Here is a 23,343-nt window from a genome sequence, read left to right on the forward strand (position 1 = left end):
AAACGGTTTTAAGTAGTTTAGATCTTGGTATCTATGATGAATAAAACTAGACACTCCTTGTCTTACTGCTGGTTCAAAACGAGTCAGTTTCCTTGCATCCAGTCACTATTTTCAATCGGGGTTATCCTGTGTCAGGGCAGCCACTCACTTTGGTGAGGTGGGACAGCGATGTTGTCTGTCCTTTAATCCCTCCTACCCTTCCTCTGTTTCTGTAGCTAAAAGTAATTCGAATCTCTGATTTAGCAGAGCCATTTAGTGTTTCCCAGATTACATGTTGCTATCTTCGGCGAAATACCTTTTAAATATAAATACCCACGATATTAAGAAAGTGTTAACATTTAAATATCCAATCAGTGATGTATATTCCTCTCTTGTCTCAATTTAAGTAATAAGCAAAACATCCTTACTGTGTAAAATAATTGCTTACCACATTACCTGTTCCCTTACATCTATCTATTTAGGGATATTTTTTTTTTAGTTTAGGCTTTTCAGTGCAGATTTGACATAAAGATATAACATATTGAGAAGAAGAAAAATGAAGGGAATTGTGTGAAGAATATCAGGTGATAGGATCTCTACATGACTCCATGCTCCTTTGGTGGTCTGTACATTATTAATCCACTTATGTACAGGGCTGGAGCCGGTCAAAAGGTGTTTTGTAGGTGGGGGGTAAAGGGGACACTTCGGCACCACGGACAGCTGTCCCCACATTTTGAGTCCAGAGGGGCCCCTTACAGTATTACCAATCATCAATCATGGGGCAGTTATTTTTATAAGACATATTTAGGACCCATAAAGCCAACTTTTCCCTCGCTACATGGGAAAACTTACAGCGGGCCAGTTCCTATACATGGCTTCTGCTCTCTGGCGCCAGACAGTCCAGAGTGATGCCAGCTGGCTGTATGCATGGACAGACAGACAGACAGACAGACAGACAGACGGACAGACGGACAGATGACTGGTTTGTGACAGACTGAATAGTAGTCTTGACGTCCCTGTTTAGCTCCTACTCTTCTTCGTCTTCGGCAGCTTTTAAGAACTATTTCTGTATCTGTGTCAGCATGGCACTTTTAGAATGAACTTTCACTTCCGAAACACCCCCCTCCAACACCCCAACTTGTTGGCGTATCATGGAGCTTGAAATAAAAAAGTATTCTTTCACATGCACATTTTTCTTTTCTGACAGAATTTTTTGTTTTTTCAATGTCTTTCTTATTTGACTCACAGTTATTCGATTTTTGTTTTTGGTTTTTCTTGTTCTTAGCAAAAAAGAAAGACAACTGCAAGTTCCAGGTATCTAGACAAAAGCAGCGCTGCATTAAAAATGAGTACATATTGGTCATGATCAGAGTGCTGTCTCTCAACTCGAGACTACATCCTTGGACGACAGTCTAATATACTTCTAAGAGGGATTTTATTCTGAATTGTAATGATCTCAAATTAAGTGGAAATGCAATCGTTGGCCTAGTGTGTATGCTATTTAGATGATAAATATCAGTGAATGCCATGATGCCGCTATTCATATGTAATATGTTTTTTGTCATTTTGGTTTCAAATGTTGAGTCCATTTTCAGCTACCAATCTTTTTTTCTGACTTGATGAGGGGTGAGGTCGGTGTAACTCCTTCATGCCTCTCCGTGCTGCTGAGGATGTGATACATCACTCCACTGAAAGCGAATGCCGACAGTGTGAGCAGCACACATTGCGTCCTGTTAATGTTCTATTGTTTGTTACAATGCAAACTAACACTCGCTTGATGTATTTCAGACTCTCATTTGAAACTCAGCATGCAATAAATTATGGTCAGGAATCCCAACAGTCTAAATTCACAGTACTATTTATATGAAGTCTAAATATAAAATAAAAAATTTATGCGGCAGGCTCTTTGTCTCTCATAAACAACTTATAATTACTACAACTTAAAATTGCTGTCTTAAAAGAAAATGGTTATAAAAATCATCACAGGGTTAAAGCGATTATATGAAAAGAGAACGTCTACTCGGTAGTGTCCTGTCTGAGTGGTGGACTGTTTATTCCACTGTTCCCGCTTCAGCTAATCTTTGATGCAGAAAAACTCTGCAGCTGCATTAAAGGCGTAGATAAGAACTGGCCCCCCCTCTATTTGTGTGTGGTTGTATGCGTCTGTGTCTGGATCTCATATAGCTCGATTCTGGCCTGCTGGACTGGTCACAGGTAATCTGCCCTGGAGCACTGGCCTGAAAAAGAAATGCGCACACATACACATTCACACACAAACACAATGTACATCTGGTGACAGTGCCAGGTCTTATCTTTTCCCCCTGATGCTGTTCTGCCCAGCACATGGAGGGCAGTGATAGCATCGAGCCTCTGGTTCAGATAATTTCCCTCTCACACACACAAACAGGAATAATACATATACGTACATATAGTAACATGTTTGCATTTGTGTTTATACAGTAAACTGTGTATGTGTGTGCACATGCCCCTGTTCTGTGGCACTCAGAAACACTTACTCTTTTACACACAGTCTGTGACTGGCATCATTTCCTCTGACCCAATTTTCTAGTGAAAACAAAAGAAGTTTAATTAAACTGAAGGAAGAAGAAGAAAAAAAAAAAAAAGACATCAGCAATCTGCAGGTCAGGCCGTACTGAATATGTGAACGTGAGACGCTGATCATTAGAACCATAATAATAAAAAAGGAAACAAGTCCAGCTTTTTTATTTTTCAAGATTCTCCTTTGCTCATAGTCAAGACTTACGTATGTTTTCTCTTAAATGTTAAAAATATTTTTAGTTTGTTTGATCATCGGACCAAGAAGGGTCGTGTTTTCCCAAATGATCTGTCATGTCGCCATCTCTGAAATGTTAGAATGTAAAGTTTTTGTGGTAGTGGTAGTTTCTGTCAGTGATTGATTCAGATTAGTCTTTGTAATGAAAGACTCCGACGGTGCGTCACATCAAAAGACTGTGGTTTACAGGCACTTTGCCTTCGTTCTCCTGTGAACTGTGAGTCTGTGTGTGTGTAGCTAATGGGGGAGCGCATGTTGCTTCATAACAATTAATTAGTTTGAATGCAATTTGCACTCCCTTTGAGAACTGATTGTTTTGACTTCATCATTTCTTCTCTCTTGATTTAAGGGTGTTTGTGGCATATGAAAGGGACCATATATGTTTGTCTCTGCATGAATGCCCTAATGTGCATGTGTGTGCTTGTGCTTGTGCCCGTGGGGCCCTACTTATGCTGCTTGTATGTGATTGCTCGTCTGACCACATGTCAGTATGTCAGCTGGCTTTGACTCACAGTTCTAATTAAACCAAGGGCAGGTCTGAACTGGCAACACACACGCACACACACAAAGTCTCTGAAGTTGAGCTGTTATTGCCATTTGGTTAGTTGCATGTGCTCAAAACGGTTCATTAGGAAGAGTTTGTACTGGTCGCTCACATGTACACACACGCTATTGCTTCACCAAAGGCAACGAGAAGCAACGTTAATGGAGGCTTCAAGTTATGGACTTCTGTTTCATGTTTTACAATAACTGTTATAGAAAGAATTAAGCTGCCATCCTAAATCCTGGACATAAATATTTAGACATATTAATAACGTTTTTGCAGTTTTTTCTAATACTGATGAGATGCTTGTAGGGTTATGAAACACTGCTCTGAGTCAGAGACCATGTTGATAACCCTCTGTAGTAGACAGGAAATGTGTCAGAGGGGAAAGGGGGCCCAGGGGGAGACACAGAGGAAGAGGGAAGGGAAGAGCAAGGTGGGGACTGACAGATTAAATCAGAGAAAGAACAGGAAAGTGGAATGAAGTTAATGGGAGATGAGAATCACTGTACTTTTAAGAGAGGATATGTAAGATTGAAATACAGCAACTAAGAGAAAGGGGGTTCGTTCTACTTGAAAGGGAACCCTGAGAAAGTGAGAGCAAAATGGCTAAATATTTAAGCAAAAGGAGGAGGCAAGGTTGTCCTGAAAAGCAGGACAAGCAATCAGTTGGTGTCTCAGGAGAAAGAACAGGACCCAGCTGTTGCTCCACAGGCCACCACACCCAGCTGAGAGACTCCATTTGTTGTTGTAGCTGGCCTCTCTGACTCCGAGAGAAACGACAGAGAGGGGTGCTGGTGGTCAAGGAGTCTGACCAACTTTGTGAAGAAACGAAAAGTAGGGAAGAGGAGCAGACGGCTGCCCTCTTTTAATAGGAAATAGGAAAAGGAGGGAAAAGCGAGAAGGATGCTGCCTCACTTCCTAGTTTGCTGTTACTCTACTATGACGTCTGGTTCCAAGGTTTGCTATCTGGGCGAATGCTAGTGAGTGTTGGTGCGTTGTTTGATTACCCTGAGACTCAGGAGTTTATGAAAACAGAGCCAGGGGACATGACCTCAGCTGGGACCTACACACTATCGCTGTTCCCACCACAGCTCCTCTAAGCCATCTCTTCCCCTCTTTCAACCAGTCAAATCACTCTCACTGCCTGCCCTGTTATCCCTCACCCTCCCTTTGACGTTACTTTTCTATGTCTCTCTTCGACCTTTGGGCCTTTTTCAGCTTAACCTCTCATCTCCCCTGTCCGTCAACATTTCCCTTGCATCATTCGCAGTCCTCTCCCTCGGCCTCTGTACTTTAATAGTAAAATTTCCATGTATGAACCAGTGTCAGCACTTTACTGTACAATAAAAATGTAAAAGAACTAGTTTGTGGTTGGTAAACAAATCCAACACACAGATCATGTCAATGTACCACACTACTATGTATAGTGGTGCAAGTTAAAGGGCAATTAGCATGGTATGCTAGCATCTACCATGGAGAGAAAGTTTTTTTTTTGTTTGTTTGGTTTTTTTTAATGGACTAACAGTCAAGTTGCATCGTGGATACTAAAACGTGCCGGCTTTTGCCAAAGCAGAGGAAGCTGTGTTGGTGTATTTTTTTAAAAGGGTGATCTCTCTGGTACTGTTGTGCCCATCAGTGATTCCGAAACACATATGTGTTGTCTGCGTCACCACGTCTTGATACTTATTCCTCTGTGTCATTGGAAAACCATTAAAAACCCACCAACAAGTCACACTGACGACTGGTGACTTTTCATATTCAATGTGTGTGACCCATTTTTAAAATTTTAAGTTCTCAACAGCAACAAATGGCCTCAGGTCTGAGAGCCACAGACAGGAAGGGGAAATAGAAAAGTATTAAGGCACGGACCAAACACATTTGGCTACTGTTTTTTCACGTTTGGGGTTGTGTTAGATAGAGGTGAAACATAATGTCAACTCAGTATTATATGAGCGTTTGTCCTGTAAAGTCTTTCTTTGTTGTGTCGTGCCTTTTTCTGTCTAATTGAACGCTCCAGGTGAACCACCACATTAAACAGCATAATAAAATGAATCAAGAGTTTTATGTTTTTCTGAGTTCAGTAACACAAAACCACTCAAAAGCAGGCACCTACTATGTGGAATCTACCACACAAAGACAGTGTACAGTACCATGATGTAATACCAGACACACTTTTTTATGATCAATCTGATCTGTGATAATTCATTGTTATTGGCATCGGAGTCCATTCTGGGTGTATGGGTAACTTTTTGTAACCCGGAGGGCAGAACATTTACTGCTGAGAGGGCAGGTTAGGTCAGTCCTCTTCCTGTCTCCACCCATGTCCTTTTCCTCTCCCTGTCTCCCATACACACACCCAAACACACTCGCACACAGCCTGTCCACTGTGTCCTCCCAGAGAGCTGTAGCTTTGTATTGAACAAAGACTGAAAAAAAGTGGAAGAGCACAAAATGAACCTGGTTGTGGTTAAATTTCAGATGAAGAGGTTCATGTTATCGACACCACGAGTTGAAGGAAAAGGGAAGTAAAGGGCATCAAGTTTGGGCTCCAGAGAATCACATAGTGTACCAGTTGGACAGGTGGGACAATAGAGACATTGCCCTTCAGGAAGTATGAGATGGATAATAGTGTCCAATATGAGCTACTGTTTTGATTTACAACAATTACACACGTTAGAGGAAATAATTGTGATGTGTGGGATTGATAGATGTCTCTACATCCAAATCAGACACACCTGCAGCTTGGAGTGTGGATCACAGTCCCAACATCTTATATGAATCGAGGCATCTGGAATTACTTTATCAAATGAGTGTTTTTACTGCAGAAAAATATTAGCCGCAGCTCTGCTTACTGTGTGGAACTATACATGCTGCCTGGAGCCATTCCTTTATTAAACAGAAGGCATTAGGAGATTTAGGGTCCTTCAGTTGTGTGTTTTTATTGCTGAGTGGCTTTGGATGGCCTGAAGTGGTGATGAGTACAAAATACCTCAGTAAGTAATGTATGACAACTCTCCTCACATGGCCCCTGACTTGTGTGTTAAAATTTTAAATGTACATATTTTACGGATCAGTCTTGTTGAAGTGGTTTTAATATTACGACATGCGACCTTAGTCCAAAGTTGTTAAAAGCGTTTGTATAAAACATTTGTCTTGGTCCTGAAAAGTAAAATTGGTGACCTACGTAAAAGATTTGCTTTCAAAAGAAGGGAAAAAGTTGCCATAATTTGTGATGGACTGACCCCTGAGTGACCGGTTCTTATGTAAACACTGAGCTGAAATTGGGATCAGATTATGTCAGATTAGTTTGTACTCTGGACTCCATTACTTTCAACAGTGTAACTAGCTGTGTTTGAGAGTTTGATTAATGAGCAATATTTAGTTTGACGTCTTCTAATTTCTACATCTGCTTTATATTGAACTTTTTGGTGACCCTGCCACGGCCCCTCCCACATGCTACAGATTGTATTTACACTGTGTACTATATGAATGTGTGGCCCGTGAGACTGATGAGAAACCCAGACTTAGTGGGGAAACAACAAATATACATGTTTCCATACAGTCAACAAGCCCGGTGCTGTAGCCACAGATTTTAGGGGTTTGTAGAAAATGGGCCAAGATCTGTGAAAGCTGTTGCAGCAGCTTGTGGTGTAAAACCTGATATCCATTTTATCTTGACTCTGTCACCAATCTGTCCCGTGTAGCTGGGCCGGATTTATTTTAGTGTTTTTTCTCCCATCGCTTTTCTCGCTGTCTGTCTGCGTCTCACCTTCACTACCATTTCTGTTAGAGCCTACATTTTTCTTCCTGATTTGGACTGGATTTGACCTTTTACCTTTACACCCTCTTTGCCAGTGAAATCACGACACAGCAAACTCCTGCCACATTGAGCAGGAATGTCTGAGGGGAATTCAGGAATGCAGTTGGGAATGCAGAGTGCTGCGTCGGGCTGCATGAGGTCATTTTCTCTACTGACATTGTAGCTGATGCACTCGTCAGGTGCCTGTGTGCATTTGTTGCATGTACTTGTGTGTGTGTTTTGCTGGAAGCATAGACTGGTGAAAGTGTTTACTAGTTAATCTTTATCCTTTCTTCCCAGCGTTTATTTAACCAATTACATTCACAGTCGGGTTTTCCTACAAATTGTGTAAAGGCCATAAAGGATCAGAAAAGCTACACAAATTAATAATAAATTAATAATTTGAATAGATTTGTTACCAGCCCGTTCTAAAAGTCCCCAAAGACAATTGTAATTTGAGGATCTTGAATGGATTCTTTTTTTCCTCAACACTAGATACGTCGACTCTTCATGTACAGATACAACTGTCAACCATGTGGTGCTACATCATAGATAAAAGGATCAGTAAGGTTGATAGGACAACAGACGTTGCTATCCCAGAAGTCCTCTCTGTAGGAGGACAGTGCTTCCGGAGATGATACACAAAAAAACTTCCTACGAAACATGAAAATGAGAAATGCAGCAAGATTGTGACGGGGAAGTGAAGGTAGCTGCCATTTAGGAGCTAAAACTCAAAATATGCTTTTTTTTTTTTTTTTTGTATCTGTTATTTTACTATTATCTAGTTTGAATTGAGCTCAAAGTTAAGACTGGAGAAAAAATTGGCTGTGTGTTTTTGTGCGTCTTTCTCACACTGACTCAGGTTCCAGCTAAACCAGATAAAGGTTGTTCCTTCAGCTGCCCCTCAGGTGATTGTAGACCTTATCACACCTTTGTTCTTCAAAGTGCTGCTGTTCACAGCTGAATACTCGTCCGCACCGGAAACCAAATCCCCAGAACGGCCACACCCAAAAGACATTATTTATTCACATCAACCAGCCCGAAGCCTCGGCTCATTTGGCTGTGTGTGTATGAGTAAATGTGTCTGTTCATCAGTAGGTGTGTGAGCAAGACTTTGTGTGTATTTTCAGTATGTGCGTGTGTTTTCAGTACCATTGGGGCAACAGAAACACACAGACACAAACAAACACCTGCTGTTGCTTTTTTATGGAAGTTATTTCCACTGCCGCGTGTTTTGTAGGCATTATGAGTGTTTCCACGGTGAGTGGCTTGTGGTTCGGAAGCGGAGAGGACGGGAATGTAAAGGAAAAGTGTAGAAGAAAGAAGCTCTAAAGAGAAAATGGATTGAGAGTGGAAACTTTTATCTCCAAAGAGTTTTTTTTTTTTTTTACTGCCAACCTTCTGTGACCCTAAAACATGTGACAACATGTCGATTTGCTTCTTTTATTGACTTTCCAATGAGTTCATCGCTCTTTGATTTTAGAGGTAGCTTTGTGGGTTTGCCTCCCCCCTTCCTGATGTGAAACCTGCCCTGAGGGCGTCTTATGGACGGATGAAAGGGGAAGCATCTTCCCACAAGCTCTTTAAGACAAATCATCAAATGCTTCCCTGTGGCTAACAGATGTTCGAGGAAACAACAATCTCCATGGCTGCCACCTCTTTCTTTGAACTAATTACCCTGTGCTGACATTTCTGCAGGCTCCTACAGTTTACAAGAAGCACTTTGAAACAAGTCCCATATTTTAGTGTTTTTTTTTTTGTTTGTTTGTTTGTTTGTTTGTTTGTTTTTTTGTGTGTTGGTGGGGTGTATTATATCTTCAGTGTGAATACGAAAGTCTCTTTGCCAAAGATCCAATTAGTAATATTAAGATTGAATAAAATCACTTCCTGGATCTATCTGCTCTTACTTTCCGACATGAGTTTTTTTTTTTTTTTTTTGCTGCTGTGCCAACAAAAGCTACTCTAAGATATGCCCCTCATTGTTAGCAACAAAAGGCATTTTTTTCTGAGAGGTAACAATAGCAGTGTCACATTCCATAACACAACACAAGTTTGACTCACTAAAATAAAAAGCAGAGTAAATAAATATCTTTTTAACATCATGCCCAGTTTATAGTTCAGAGATCCTTCTGTTAACTTCTCTGTTACAGTGCTGTCAGACCAACCTGAAACGTTTCTTTTATTTTCTTTTACTGTAATCTGTGTTTAGGCCTGTCATTTTCATACTATTGTTCTTTTCACTTTGTAACTCTTTCTAGAAATGACCCATAATCTCTGAATGAAACCATAATCAACACGTATGTCATATAAACACAAGCCTGGATGACAAAGCCATAACTTTAACAAACCGATGGAGCCAACATGGTTGTGTTTCCATATCTGAGAAGAGTTGTATCATCTCTCCACAGTGACTCACTGTCTTTAGTGACAGATATCAAAGTCCCTTCACAGTTTCTTCAGCTTTGTAAAAACTTGCATAAACCATCCAAGATCACAGGAAAGAAGCATAAATTCACTTGACAGGATTTTTATTTTTCCTCCTCCGTGTTCAGGACACAGTCACTGTTGTATCCAGCAGCCATAAACCACGTCACTCTGTGTGGTCCGCTAATTGTATATCAGACGGAGCCATTCTCCATGATGAAAGCTTGACTTTGCGCTTTGTGCTTTGGTGTCACGTCTAATATGTAAAGCAGATGTGTGTTTAACAGCAGAGCCCAGTGGTGGTTGTGTAGCGCTGCCTGGCTGAATGGCTTCAGAGGGTGGATTCCCACTGGGGCCACCCGCACTAAGGATGTATTCCTGTAAGAGGGCTCAGTATTCTGTATCGACTCGCCTGAGCAACGCGCCTGCCGCTGCCAATGTCATTTAAATCCCACTTATCTGAGCAGTCCTCCTTAATAAACTGTCATCCCAGCAAATATGTTGTAGCCATGGTGTTACTTTTCCAGAAGAAGTGCTTTGACACAGGACCGCAGAGTGGTAAATATTGCTAAAGGCTATCGTGCTGAGGCTTGTGTTGTATTTCTGGCGGGTGGTGGAGGATGGCAATAATCAGCAGCAGCACAGAGTTGGCCCTAACTTCCCCAGCCTCAGCTTCCAGCTGAAACCTTCTCTATCTGATCAGATCTCGGCCTTGTTTCAACAACTAGCCTGGATTATGCTTGTCATTATCAGCCGGAGCCCAACTGATTATGAACACAAACACATTCGCACAATGATTACATGCAGCTTACTGCTGGAGTTTATGAAACATCCAGCCGTTTTTTTTTTTTTTTTTCCCAACCTGCAGTGGCTTAAGGTCCTGAGGTGATAAGACTGCTTCAAAGTTAAAGATGAATCAATGACTGTGCTTCTGCCAATCCCTTTGAGCTGCTGTCATGGTGTGTATGTATGCTTTTGGACATTGTGTGCTTAGTGTAGAGGTCAACCACCCAAGAATGATTTAATCCAGACAAGAGCTGAAACTAACCATTAGTTTTACTGATTTTCATTATTTCCCAGGTTAGTTGTCTAGTCTTTGGAATAGTGAAAAATGTCCATCAAAATTTTCCTGACATCAAACCGACATCTTTAAATCAAATATTCACCAAGCTGCTTCGGAGTAACAGTTATTGTGCTGCATGAAGGTTGTTGTTCTTAGTATTTCAGGTATGATTGTAGGAAAAAAATATGTTTAACTTAAACTTGTCCAAGTTATGTTGGAATTAAACTTGTTTGTTGGCTTCTTAGCTCACATACTTAGACTTCGCATAATTCAGTTTCAGTATGGCAGAAAAGTCTGAGGATTGGAGGACAAACCGGGTTTTGGCCAATGTGACTCTGCTGTCTGCTGGGATCTAAACGAGGACAGCGCCGCTAACTTTCAACTCCAAGATGGCAGCATCGTTTATTTTCAACCTGTAACCTGTAATCTACCAAGTGGTACGTTAGTTAGCTGGCAGATGGACACGTTATTAATGGCACCACTCTGAGTTCATAGGCATCGTACACTCTGTTTATTCAGCCGCCTGCCAGGCGCTTCAGCCATCGTTGTGTTTACGATCCCTGAGGTCGCAATACTGGGCTGGACTTCAACAGAAGTAAAGAAGTGATCGCAAAATCTAAGAAGTGGAGGAATGAAGTGTGGTGCTGAACTCTAAACAGCTGCTAATGCTAAAATTGACGATGTAGCAATAACACAACTTCCAAATAATTTGTTTTTGTGATTGTGGATGTGCAAAAGTTAAATACTTGACAGAATTTGGATAATATTACTCCACACACCTAAACACAGCAGATTTTCACCTTCAAATTTAAATGGTGAAAGATTGGATTCACTTTCTGAAGCCTCTATAAAACAAAGTCTTACCGCTTGATTGATAGTTTCTCGTCAGGTTACATTGAGGTTCACATTATCGGCTTAGTTGGTTCATTTTTGTAAGTTACCTGATTGCAGCGTGGACAGAAGTCATCTATTTTCCTCTGTGTTTTGCAGAAATCTACTTCTGTGTTGCACCAACAGAGGTAAAAGGTTGAGAAACATCCCAGGCATTCAGCCGTGCCAGAAAGACTGTAGTAAAGTTGTTGGCCTCAGTTTGCTGCAGCTATTCACGTTACATAAGGTCTCCTTTCTTTCCCCCCTGCCTCTTTCATTCTGCACAAAGGATTTCTCAAAACACACACACACACGCCATCAGATCGGCATGGCAGCCGTCCAGAGAGGGGCTCCAGTGTCGCTTCATTTCAAAGAGCTCTTTGCTTGCTGTCCTTTTGATGCTCACTGCCCAGCAGCAGTGGAGCAGAAATGCCGAATATCCAGCTTTGATAGAAATTTGTCCTCAATTCTCCACGCTGCCCTGAAACTGTTCAACTACACCCAGTTTGAGAAAGCGTCACCTCAAGACGGCAGCGACTTAAGACCAGAACAGCACTGAGCTTTCCCCGTCCTCTGTTAGACTGTTGTTGGGTTATCGTGCTACAGAACACGTCAGACAGCTTCTTGCAATAGTAACTTGACTTTTGGCCGAGCGAGAAAACAAAACATCCTTATTGAAACAGTTTCAGAAGGCCAAGAAAAATAAGAAAGTTGAAATAAAATGAAAGACCCTGACTGTGATCAAACTTCACAGTCAGTTAAATGTCAGCTTCACCAAATTGGGCACCTAGAAGACTTACCGTCTGAGGGGGTACGGCTTATTTTTTGTGAATTCGTTTCTCAAAATATTGAAGAAGGTTGTGGGTTCGGTTCCCGGCCTGGGGCCTTTCTGTGTGGAGTCTGCATGTGCCTGTGCCTGTGTGGGTTTCCTCCCACCGTCCAGACATCATGTTTGGGTTAAGTGGTGACTCTAAATTGTCCGTAGGTCTGAGTGGTTGTTGGTCTCTGTCTGTCTTTGTGTGTCGGCCCTGTGATGCGCTGGCGACCTGTCCAGGGTGTGCCCCGCCCCTCGCCCCGAACGTTGGCTGGGATTGGCTCCAGCAACCCCCATGACCCGGAAACAGAAAAGCGCCAGCAGATGGATAGTACATAGTTGAGACAAAAGCCTAATCCCCTGTACAGAACCGAATGAAGCTTCTCGGCTTCACTGAGGCCGACACGTGAGGTTTGGCCGTTTCATATGATTTGATTTATGACGTGGATTGTTTCACACTGGCCGCTGAAATCTGGCTCTTTCTCTTCATACTCCAGCTTCTTCTCACAAACGTGTGTTTGGACAACAGGCCTACATGGTGGAGGCACTGTTGTGATAATTATTCGGGAAGTTATGGAAAATGACAAATGAAAGTGTCGCCAACAAACAGTTTGGAAACGTTTAGGAAGCACTTAGAAATTCAACATTACAAACATTTTGTGTGATTTTGAGTTAAAAGATTGAGTTGAGCAGCAAAATGTCACTTGTTCGGTATTTTTGATATTGGTGGATCATTGGGGGGTTTTACTTTGGACGGCATCACCTGAAGACATCTGAAGGCTTCGCTTTGGGCTTTTCTGGCGTTTTACAGACTGAGTGAGAGAAAATAATGTTTGTGTGTGTTCAGGCTTCTGTGTTGCAGAGAATCAGGCAACCGACAGATTATTACATTTTCTTTTGGTTGTATTTATTCCACTGGAATTCCCATGTCAGCTCTTTTTGTGGTGAAGCAGCACATTCAAAGGAATCCTGCATGTATGTGTCAAAGCTGTGTGTGTGTGTGTGTGTGTGTGCACGCGTGCATGCTCCCCCATCTGTGTGTGCCTGTGTGTGAAACATTCCAGTGTTAGAAGTATGTGAATTACGTCTTGCAGAGCGGGAATGTGAAGCATCTGCTGCCATGAGAAGGCTGCTGCTGTTTACTGACACACTATTGTAAAGCAGGTTCATGAGGTTGTGTGCTTGTGTGTGTGTATTTGTGTGTCAGTAACATGCTGCTGTCACTTCCTGGTAAGAAAGCTTTTAGCTCTGATTAGGAGTTAATTATTTTCAGCATCACTGTGCGATCAGTGGCTGGAAGAAGGCCCTTTTTTAAATTAATACAAACAATCAGGGCTGTTAGCGGACGTGTGTTAAATCTGCACAGCTTTTAAAAACCCAACACAAAAACATCCCTTTATGACCAGCACTGGTTTTATTATAATAAAGCTTGCATTGTGTTATTGCCGCGTTGTTATTGTTGTGTCGATGATACCTGATGACTTCCTGGTCATGCTGTGCCTCAACAGGAGGGCACAACATAGAAAGGACCCAAGAAATATATATTGACATTTGTTGGATCTCAGGGACACCTTCTATAGTTAAACTGTGAATGTGAACGTGTTGTTTGCTTCCAATAAAACAACATAAACTGTGTGTGTGTGTGTCTCGTCAGATTTGGGACATGAGCGATGACGAGAGCATCTGAAGGAACTCCCGTGTGGATGGATCTTACATTTCCAACGGACGGCTCAGCGAGGACTGAGGTTCTGGACACAAACGGGACACTCACCAAGTACGTTACATCAAAAGCGAGCACATCAAGCAAGCTGAAATTCTTCATTTGGACTCAAATTCAGCTAATGGGTAGAAACTCAAAAGGGTATTATGTTTAAATAAACTTGATAAGCAGTGATTGTGTGTGTGAGAGAGTGTGAGTTAACTGGGATTAAGTCTATATTCAGCGTTGTGTGTATGAAGTAGCAGCTGTTTCTTTAACGCCCAGAGTCACATTTACTCAGTCTGGAGTTGTTTCCTTGAGTTACAACACAATATAACACTCCACATGTGCACTAAAAACACTTCACTTATTGGTCACAGGTTCAGTCTCTCCATCAACACGTTTTATAGATTTGCTGAAGAGTGTTTTGACAGGAGTTTGGCCCGCTCACTCATTCAGTGTGGAAAAGCGCTTCAGGTGAATTATGAAAATAGAAAATGCAGTTTTAACAGTCTCTCCATCTGTTTGTGTTACGTACAGTTAGTTTAATACGGAGAGCAGCTCTGTTCCTTTAACATATTCCTCACTGTCGCTCAGCTCAGCTGTGGCTCCTGCTGTAGAAACACTTAACTGGCATTCTGGGAAAGCTGTAAAGCAGCCAGCAGAGAAAATGAGGCTCTTAATGATTTATTTGTGTTAATGTTCGCATGTGCTTATCTGTGCAATTAGTTTTTGTTTTTTCCTTTTTTTACAACATGTGTGTCTCATCTGCTACCATGCAGGATATTCAACAGTGACTTGGCTGCCTGTGTTGCCGTGGGAAACAAAATAAAGTCAAAATCCCAATCTGATCTCACATGTGAGATTAAACTCTAATTTTCTTTTCTCAGCTGTTTCTGTTGCGCTAATTCTCGTCACGTATTTAAAGTCTAACTGGAATAAAATGCTACTTCTGTTTACATCTGTGACCTTTAAATGATTGTGTATTTTTTGTATATTTTTCTGCTCTTGATTAACCTAAACTGCATCCCTCCGTAATCAGGCCACATGCATCTTTGCTCCTATTTGTACCTCAAAGGAATCATCCCCCTTGTACCATCAGTCGTAACCAAAAGCAACCAGACACACAAAGCGGTCAAGAGACAGAGACCCGCACACACTGACAGTGGTTTAAAAGCACTTTATTGTTCATCAAGGCTACTTTACGTACAAAAAAGGTGGCCTGCCAAAACCTTTTTAGTAGGAGACACAGAGCCACAAGTTGACTGTTTTCTTGATACATTTTTTCTTTTACAGTTCAGAGTACTACTACCACTAAGTACATGCTACTTCACTTCAAAAAAGGACCTGGAAAATGTGGTACAGTCAAGAGTTTCAACCAACTCCGCTGATTTATCGGCACAAGTTCCATGTTGACGTTTGCAAAATGGCCTCCGCAGATGGGAACCAGGACATCCCCAAAGCTCATTTTCTGCTCAGCTCATGTCAGCCTCACTGACTGTGAGATGTACGAGCCTGAGTGAAATATGCTTTCAGACTTCCATCAGCTAAGCTTGTCATGTTAAACCGATTCCACACGTTCTCAAATAGACTGGATTTACTTGTTCACTTCCCATCTGTAAACCAAAAGCAGTCATCGAAAGACTTTCAAAACACAGTTTGTATTATTTACGTGCCTGCTAGCCCACGATTCATGTTTGTTTTTTATGGCTGACTGGAAATGGCTGGAGAGATGCACTGGGCTAGTGGCAACATCCTTCTGTTCCATCAATGCAAAACATGCTAACTGATCAAGAGCCCGTTAAAAAGGACAAACCCTTTTGGCTCACAAGTCAAACGTTTGATCACATGTCTAAGGCATACGATCAAACACAATTTTAATGATTGCAGAACATTGGGGACCAATGGAAGTAGCGATTGTCACCGACACACCAGTGGCTTATTGTGGTTTCATTCGTTTACCGTGCTCCTGCACTTGAACCTTTACTCTAACAAGACAAACTCTATAAACAAAAAAGATCAACTTTTTTCACATAAGAGAAAATGCAATGATTACAATATAGGACAGGGAAAAACAACAATTAAATAGCTACATATCATTAACAAATTAATTGTTCCTCAAAAAATACCTACGATTTTTTTCTCTGTACATTCGTTACGCACAGCGTAATGATGGTCTTATAGTTACCTATTATAAAAAAGTATTTTTAAGTGATTTTCCTACAGTGTGTAGGGGAGTGTGTGCCAAAGCAGAAAGAGAGCCTCCTACCTACGGGGTGGTAGTGAAATAATGATGAGAAAGAATAATACTAAAACAAAACGTTCTGGACACCAAGCCCTTCTCTCTAGTTTTCTATCAAGTTGCTAACTACAGCCTATCTTCATCAAAATCAACTGAACCTAACAAGGAAAGGGAGGAAGTGGTGTCACTGTGAAAAGACTGAGTGGCAGATGAACAACTCGTGACTCAACCTGTGCTAACAGAAGCTCAGCTCCTGAAGCTCCAGAAATCACCCCTCAAACCACTGAGCCCCGTCACAGAGAGCACGGAAACCGGAGAGGACTTCTTTGTTGTACAAATGAATTCACTGACTTTTGGGATTTTGGGATCCTAAAACATTTACCACCCATTGTGGTTTTGTCACATCTGACGGTTGAAGATGGAATGTGGGGTCATTATGACACTGATATTCCACACAGATACTCTGTAAAAGGGTAAACCTCCACTGAGACATGAAATTATTCTGTATTTTTGTACAGAATGACACCAAACTTTTTCCAGCTCCAGTTCTCTCTGAAAGTCCCAAATTAAATATGGCACAGGTTGTTCTTTAGTGTTGTGGGATGGATTTGTGGCCAAAAAGAGCTAAAGTGGACACTCTGCTGTTCTGGTAAAGTTCGTAAAGTGTGTATGAGGCCTTTACAAAGTTCCCTATTGGAGGAATGTATGCCACCTTGGCGCAGGCTCGACTTAAATCCATTTCTTCAAACTGCAGCAGTCTAGCTTAACTGCAGCAACAATTCAATGTTGTTCAGAAAACACTGAAAAATATAAAAAAAATAAAATAAAAAAATAAAAAAAACTGGCTGGACACCAAGTCAGGACACAAAAAGTCGACTCAGGGCTGAGAGCTTGGAGAAGTCTTCACAGGTTTAGCTGATCACTAACCAAATGTTGCTGTTTGCTTGCTCATCTCCAACATTTTACAATACTGTTTTTGTCTTATTTGCAATTTTGTATGCAATAATTTAGGGTCATCATTTTCTCCCGCCGTTTTACCAAAAGCCTGCGGGCTTGTCCTCTACCAAGTGCTGTTTGGAGGGGACCAGTGTGGAAGAAGCCACTTCATCTCAGGCTAAGATGCCTTTCGTGGACTGATTTGTGTCAATTTGGTGTCTCAGCTCAGTCACACTAAAGGCTGTAGCATCCTGTACCACCAATAGATCAACATCTGAAGAAAACCTTAACAGGCTACGTATCCCAAAGCCAGCTCCACACCGGAACAATCGTGGCTCTGCTGTGGAACGAGCTAAACCACTCTGTGCAGAGGTGGTATGAAGAAACGCAGCACTCACCATTAAACAGAGCCTGTCCGGAGGCTGTTCCACTACTGATGCTTGTTACCATACTGATATTAATGGAAAACAAAAATACAAAACTGTAATAATAACAATAATAATATGGAGTACAACTGACCCAGCAGTGAGTGTATAGTGTCTATGTCCGTTACTAACAACAAAAGAAGTAACAACTAACGTCCGAATGAAAAGGATAATAGTAGTTAAGATTGAAATGTTTAAAAACACTAATAGATACCAGCTATTAAAAAACAACAACAAAAAAACAAAACAAAACATGCATCTGTAAAAGCATTAGTTTACCCTTCAAACCTTGTGGAAATACCAAACCACAGTGTGCAGGTAAAGGAGGAAGGGAAGTATAGCAGGGTGTAAGCCAAAAATAATTACAGCACCCATGTGCCCCAAGAGTTAGAAAAACAAAGGCTTGTTTGAAGTGATGTGAATACTCTTCTCTCTCCAGTTTGAAGCCGAGACCTTTTTCTTTTAAGCACAAAGTGACATGCAGTGTCATCTATCCCCTCATCACTGTCAGCAGGTTGTTCAGCTCTGCTTTCAGTCTAAATCTCTCGTGGTTGTCCATCAACATCAGACTTTACTGATTCAAGAACCATGCAACAATTTGGCACAATTGTCTAACTTTCTGTGTTACTGATATTTGTCTGCAACATGTTTATCAACATGGATTAGTTCCCAAATTGCATGCTTGGATAGTGGATCATACATGCTGGCTATGTATGTAGGGCTGGCAACACAATCACAACAAAATGACGGAGAAAGGTGGGTGAGGAAAGGCAAGATATTCTGGCCACTGCATTCCTTAACTGCAGTCCAGTTTAACTGGTCTCAGATTTTTGTCTTTGGAGATTTTGCACTTGCACCAAAAAAAAAAAAAAAAAAATGCACTCATGTCAGCCGTAGGTTTGATAAAAAGGTGGCATTACTATACAAAAAGGTTGAGACATGACTTTCTCCTCAGTTCACCTGACCTACACCCTCATATTAGGGATGGTGTCCTGGGAAGAAGTGGCCTGATGTAGCAGCTGGGCGACTAATGCTTCAGTTAGTATCCATGGTGATGGATATTTGCTTAAATTGAAGAGTGGCCAGTTCCTCCCACAGTGCACCTGATTGTTTATACCCCCACCCTTAATACAGACAGCTCTCTGCGCCGCAAGTGACTTAATGGTGTGGGCTGATAGTCTGTCAAGTGCTGGTGGGCAGAGATCTGTTTAGTTAGCTGGTTTTAGTCAGTGGTTGCCAAAACAGACAATAAAAACAGCCCTTTTTCCACCCACCTTCTCCAACGATGGAAATATGTTTCTTTTAACAGATGTGATAATTAATGTTTTTCTATTTGTGCTGCCCGACGCTGCTAATATTCACTTTACATTTTTCAGAAATGCATTAAATAATTGAATAATGCATATTAAAAGCATGAACAAGCTGTCATGGGCAAGTTGAGTAAACTGTGACAGGAATTCACTGGCGATCGAACTGAGGTCCCAAAAGTTTTAGCTCAGGTTTATCAATACCAGTGTGTGCAGTGCCAGATTACAATGTTGACATGCCAGCCTTTGCCTTCTACTGCCGGAGTGAACGTCAGACCCAGTCAGTCGCTGAAGCAGACACATGCAGTAATAATATTACCTAATTACATACAGAGAAAAGAGAGGGAAGGAGAGAGAATGAAAAAGAGGGAGGCAATAACCAGATGGCTTTTTTGTCGTTTTGTTTGTGACATGGGAATTGTCATCTCCGTCTAAGGTTTCTTTGGTAGCAGTCGGGTGGTTCGAAATCAAGTGTTTCTTTCTTATCTTTTCTATCAAATGTCAGGCATCTCATAACGCAGAAGCAGTACACAAAACTACCGTTAAAGAGACAAAAACAAAGAACAAAAGATAATTAATAATTAAAACATCGCCTCCACTCTCTTTGTTTATGTACATATAACTACAGACGCTCGCTCAGCTCCAAGCTTGATATGCAGGGGTGATGAATGAGGAGAGGGAGCAGTTTGATGCGCCACTCAGTCCCCAAGTTGAGCCCTCATCATTCATTGCTGATTATTCACTGGCATTTGCATACCAGAGGACAGGAGGGAAAAAGCAACCTTTTTGTTATTGCTTGATTGATTGATCATCTATGAGCACGTAGAGAGGGAGCAGGCTTGAGGGTTGTGGATGTTTTTAGCAGACCAGCAGGCAGGCATTCCCTCTGGGATGCTGGTGATGTGATTGGTATGGCTGGGGAAACAGGGGGCACATAACTCTAAAATCCCTCCCTGCTTCAGGAGACCACAGATGGGGAGTGGTTGTGATTGACCATGTGACTGTCGGGAGAGGAGTTTGGGCTGCTGCCAGACGATGAGGGACTCCCCTTATTTTTGATCTGCAACCAGGTCTCGCCCAGTGCCTTGGCAAAGTGGTCGTCCACTGAGCCTGTGATGGACACCGAGTTGGTGGCGGCAGGCTCTGGCTCCTTATAGTTCTTCCCAAGACTGCGGCGGAAATGCTCCTCGATCACTGGGTCACAGGCTGTGTTGGCTAAAAGACACAGGATAGGAGGGAGCGAGAGTTAGACTTTTTAGTTCCCATAATGAAATGAGATCTCCAAACCTCACTTGTGTAACAGTTAGTGGATTATTTATTGCCCAGCATCAGCTTCAACACTGGTTGTGTGCATTTTAGGCCAGTGGAAAAATACTAACTCCAACATCTACTTTGCTTTTTCATTACAGTTTTAAATTTCACTGTTAACCTCAATGAGATCATAGGGATTTCAGTGGGATTATAAAAAACAGCCACAGTATAGTTATCAACCCACAGAAAACATGACTGATATTCACACAGAGGACAAATGAAACATATGTGATTGGGTGAAGCCTCAAATGCATTTAAGTACAGAGATAACATGTAAGGCAGTAAATAAAGCATCTGATGTGCCATAAATAGAAACTGTAACTCTCTTGAGAGAAAATTGGGATGAAAATGGAGTCAGTAAGTCTGAATACAAAGAGTATGATGTGCCTTGTTTTGTCTCAAGAGTGAAATGCTGTCATGGTAGGGTTTCCCACAGATGACACCAAAAAGGATTTTTTTTTTGTTTATTTCTAAAATTATGCTCACTTTTTGAGTCAAATACACACAATAGCATTAGCCAGATAACAGGATATAAAGAATTCAGGTGTTCATCCACATGCAGTTCCATAAACACACTCACTGTTGATCCTTCTGTAGTTGTTTGCAAGGCTCGAGCAGCCATTGTGGGAAACAGGACAGTGAGACAGGTTGCAGTTGCGATTGTTGGCTGGGGCGCATGTGATCACTGAAGGACGATTCTGAAACGCAAAGACAAAATTCAAAGAAGGAAGAAACACACCAGTAAACCTACACAGTCCAGAAAGTTTAGGGGAATGATTCGGTTCCCACCTGGGTTAGAAAACATTTTTGGCTAGCAAGTCAAACAGGGGTTAACTTCTCTCGACCAACTGAGGAGCTAGGCTGATTAAAGCACCAGTAACATTATTAGAGGGACCCATCAGAGTTTAAACCTACCTGAAAATCAGTGAGAGATATTGCCAATAAGAAAAAGGATGTGCATCTCACCTGCTGGCGTTCCACAGCGCTGACTGTGTGCGGCACTGTTGTCATTGCTGCTGTGCTGCTACGTGCAGACTCCACCATGCTGTTTTTGGTGAGTGCCAATGGCTGATCCATTCCGGCTAAACTGGCCAGGTGGTGGTGGTGATGGTGGGCGTGACTGTATAGGTGGTTGCTGTGTACTGCCAGAACGCTGGGCACCACTACGCGTTCGATGGGGCTTCGGCTACGGTCCTTTGAGACTGTAGAGCTGCGATAGTCTCCATTGGGTTTCCTGGAAAATAAAATGGAAAGAAAAACAAAAAAGAGAGAGGAAATGTGATTTAACATAAGCCAGACAACATGACACCGGATCCAAAAAGCTGGCTATCAAATACCTAAAGAAGATAAGAGAAGATTAGTGGCCAGTGGAGTGGAAATGTACTAAATGGACAGTGAAAAAAAAAAAGCGTAAGAAGAGTTCAGACAGAGAGAAAAATTAAATGAGGGAAATAATGAAAATGATACTGCTTAAAATTACAATTGTTCTCTTGTTTGTGTCAAACACTGGACAAGCGGATGCTATTAATTATGAGCTCATATTCCAGCTTCTCAGATTGTTGGAGGGTTTGATAAGACTATCTTGTAAAAGCACTTGCTCACATACACTCACTCTCTTTTCTAGGAAAGAGGCAAAAAAATGATCCAACATGGATGAACTGAAGTTACCCCTGCAAAGGGTCTCCTCTGTACCAAAATCAGCTTTATCTGTCCAGTGAGCCTGGAGCCAACTGCAATGACTGCTGTCATAAGAAAACCTGGAAACCTTTGTCCAGTTACTGCAGCAGAGGTGCAGCCTGGGGATTCATCTCGACCTGCAGCTCACTGCTGACATTTGATTTTATCTGTCAAACCTTTAATTGACATCTCTCTCAGCTTTTTTTTAAAATGTATTTTGTTTCCCACAATGCATAATCACAATTAGAAACTAAATACTCGAGATGAAAAGCGTGGGCTGTCCACAGACTTTCCATATGAAAGATTACACCCCACTCCTGCACTCTCTAAACTTTGAGCTCATGTTTTAAACATTAAAAAAGTAGAGATAGAGATAAGGAATTACAGTAATGACAGTTTAACACAACACACAATTTGAATTTGTTTTTTTGTTTTTTTTTTCAGCTTCCAACTCTGATAATAATGACTTTAATGTGTAGTGAAGTGGTTGTGCCTGATGCTGTGCACACTTATTTGCAGTTTAACAGGTAGCAATTATTTTGCTCAGTGCGTCAAATGTGGTCTGTGTGTGTTCAACTGTGTATTACACCCTTCCTGCAGCTCCACTCCCCTCCTACAATTTGAGGCCCAGTTTGAGGGAGCAAGATTTAGTGTACTCCGCTATCTCTTCTTTTCTCTCCAATTTCAAGCAGTCTTCTACATGCTACAAGACAATTAAAAAAAAAAAAAAAAACCTTAAGGTGAGCTACACTGAAGCAATGGTTGGCAGAATGCTGCATGATATTCCATTTTCATTCTGTAGTAAAACTTTTTATTTTTATAATTATGAATTGCAAATTTGTTGTGAAAAACTGCAGCAGCCCTTTAAGGTTTGTTTGGATACAAAACAATAAGTTCAGGCAAACAGTTGTAGATCTATGTGACCAGGCAACCTGACTGCTGGGTCAAGCATCTGGTCCCACAGCACCTTCGCTCAACAAATAAATAGTCTCCACAGAATACCGAGAGGGGGAGAGGAAAAGCTGAGGAGAGGCGGGCAGGGGGTGGGGGTCCGGACATAAGAAAAGAGTGAGGTTGGTCGTTTCCTTCGTTTGTGCCGAGAGCTTACATTAGCAGAGACCCCCCTCTTTTTGTCTTTCTTTCTTTCTTCTCTCACAATCAGTAGCTAACTTCCTGAGGGTTAAAGAGGGAGAGACTTGGCAGCTCTTACATAAACCCTGTCTGACAGCACACCAACAAGCAGTCGTTTTTCATAGTGGCATCAAATTTCTGTTCCCATATTTATCTGTTCAAAAATTTGCTTTAGGGAGTTAGTCACATATAAATTGGCGTGTAACAACATGAAAATATGCTCATGTTACAGTTGTTGCTAAAGGAGATGTAAACTTTTAATCAAGTGCTACAAACCAAAGTCCTACTGTATGGTCTCTTATCTTCAACTATATACAAACCTCGA

General features: G+C 41.6%; 2 protein-coding genes across 5 annotated transcripts in view; one reads left to right on the plus strand and one right to left on the minus strand.

Moving 5' to 3' along the window:
* atg7 (ATG7 autophagy related 7 homolog (S. cerevisiae)) overlaps positions 1-17,050 on the plus strand; it is a 48,631-nt gene extending 31,581 nt beyond the window's left edge. The window contains exon 19 of the mRNA XM_029501425.1: positions 13,945-17,050. Within this exon, the coding sequence (XP_029357285.1) occupies positions 13,945-13,977 (33 nt within the window). The 3' untranslated portion in view covers positions 13,978-17,050. The remainder of the gene's footprint in view (positions 1-13,944) is intronic.
* Positions 15,156-23,343, minus strand: part of vgll4b (vestigial-like family member 4b) — a 33,947-nt gene continuing 25,759 nt past the window's right edge. For 2 of the 4 annotated variants that reach the window (XM_029501428.1, XM_029501426.1), the window contains 3 exons: positions 21,177-21,444; positions 20,791-20,908; positions 15,156-20,114 (listed from right to left, as the gene is read on the minus strand). In XM_029501428.1, the coding sequence (XP_029357288.1) occupies positions 19,858-20,114; positions 20,791-20,908; positions 21,177-21,444 (643 nt within the window). In that variant the 3' untranslated portion in view covers positions 15,156-19,857. Of the gene's footprint in view, positions 20,115-20,784; positions 20,909-21,176; positions 21,445-23,343 lie in introns of all 4 variants that reach the window. The other 2 variants (XM_029501429.1, XM_029501430.1) reach the window with 1 other exon arrangement.

The sequence above is a fragment of the Echeneis naucrates genome, chromosome 5 (genome assembly GCF_900963305.1).
Source record: "Echeneis naucrates chromosome 5, fEcheNa1.1, whole genome shotgun sequence".
Lineage (NCBI taxonomy): Eukaryota > Metazoa > Chordata > Actinopteri > Carangiformes > Echeneidae > Echeneis > Echeneis naucrates.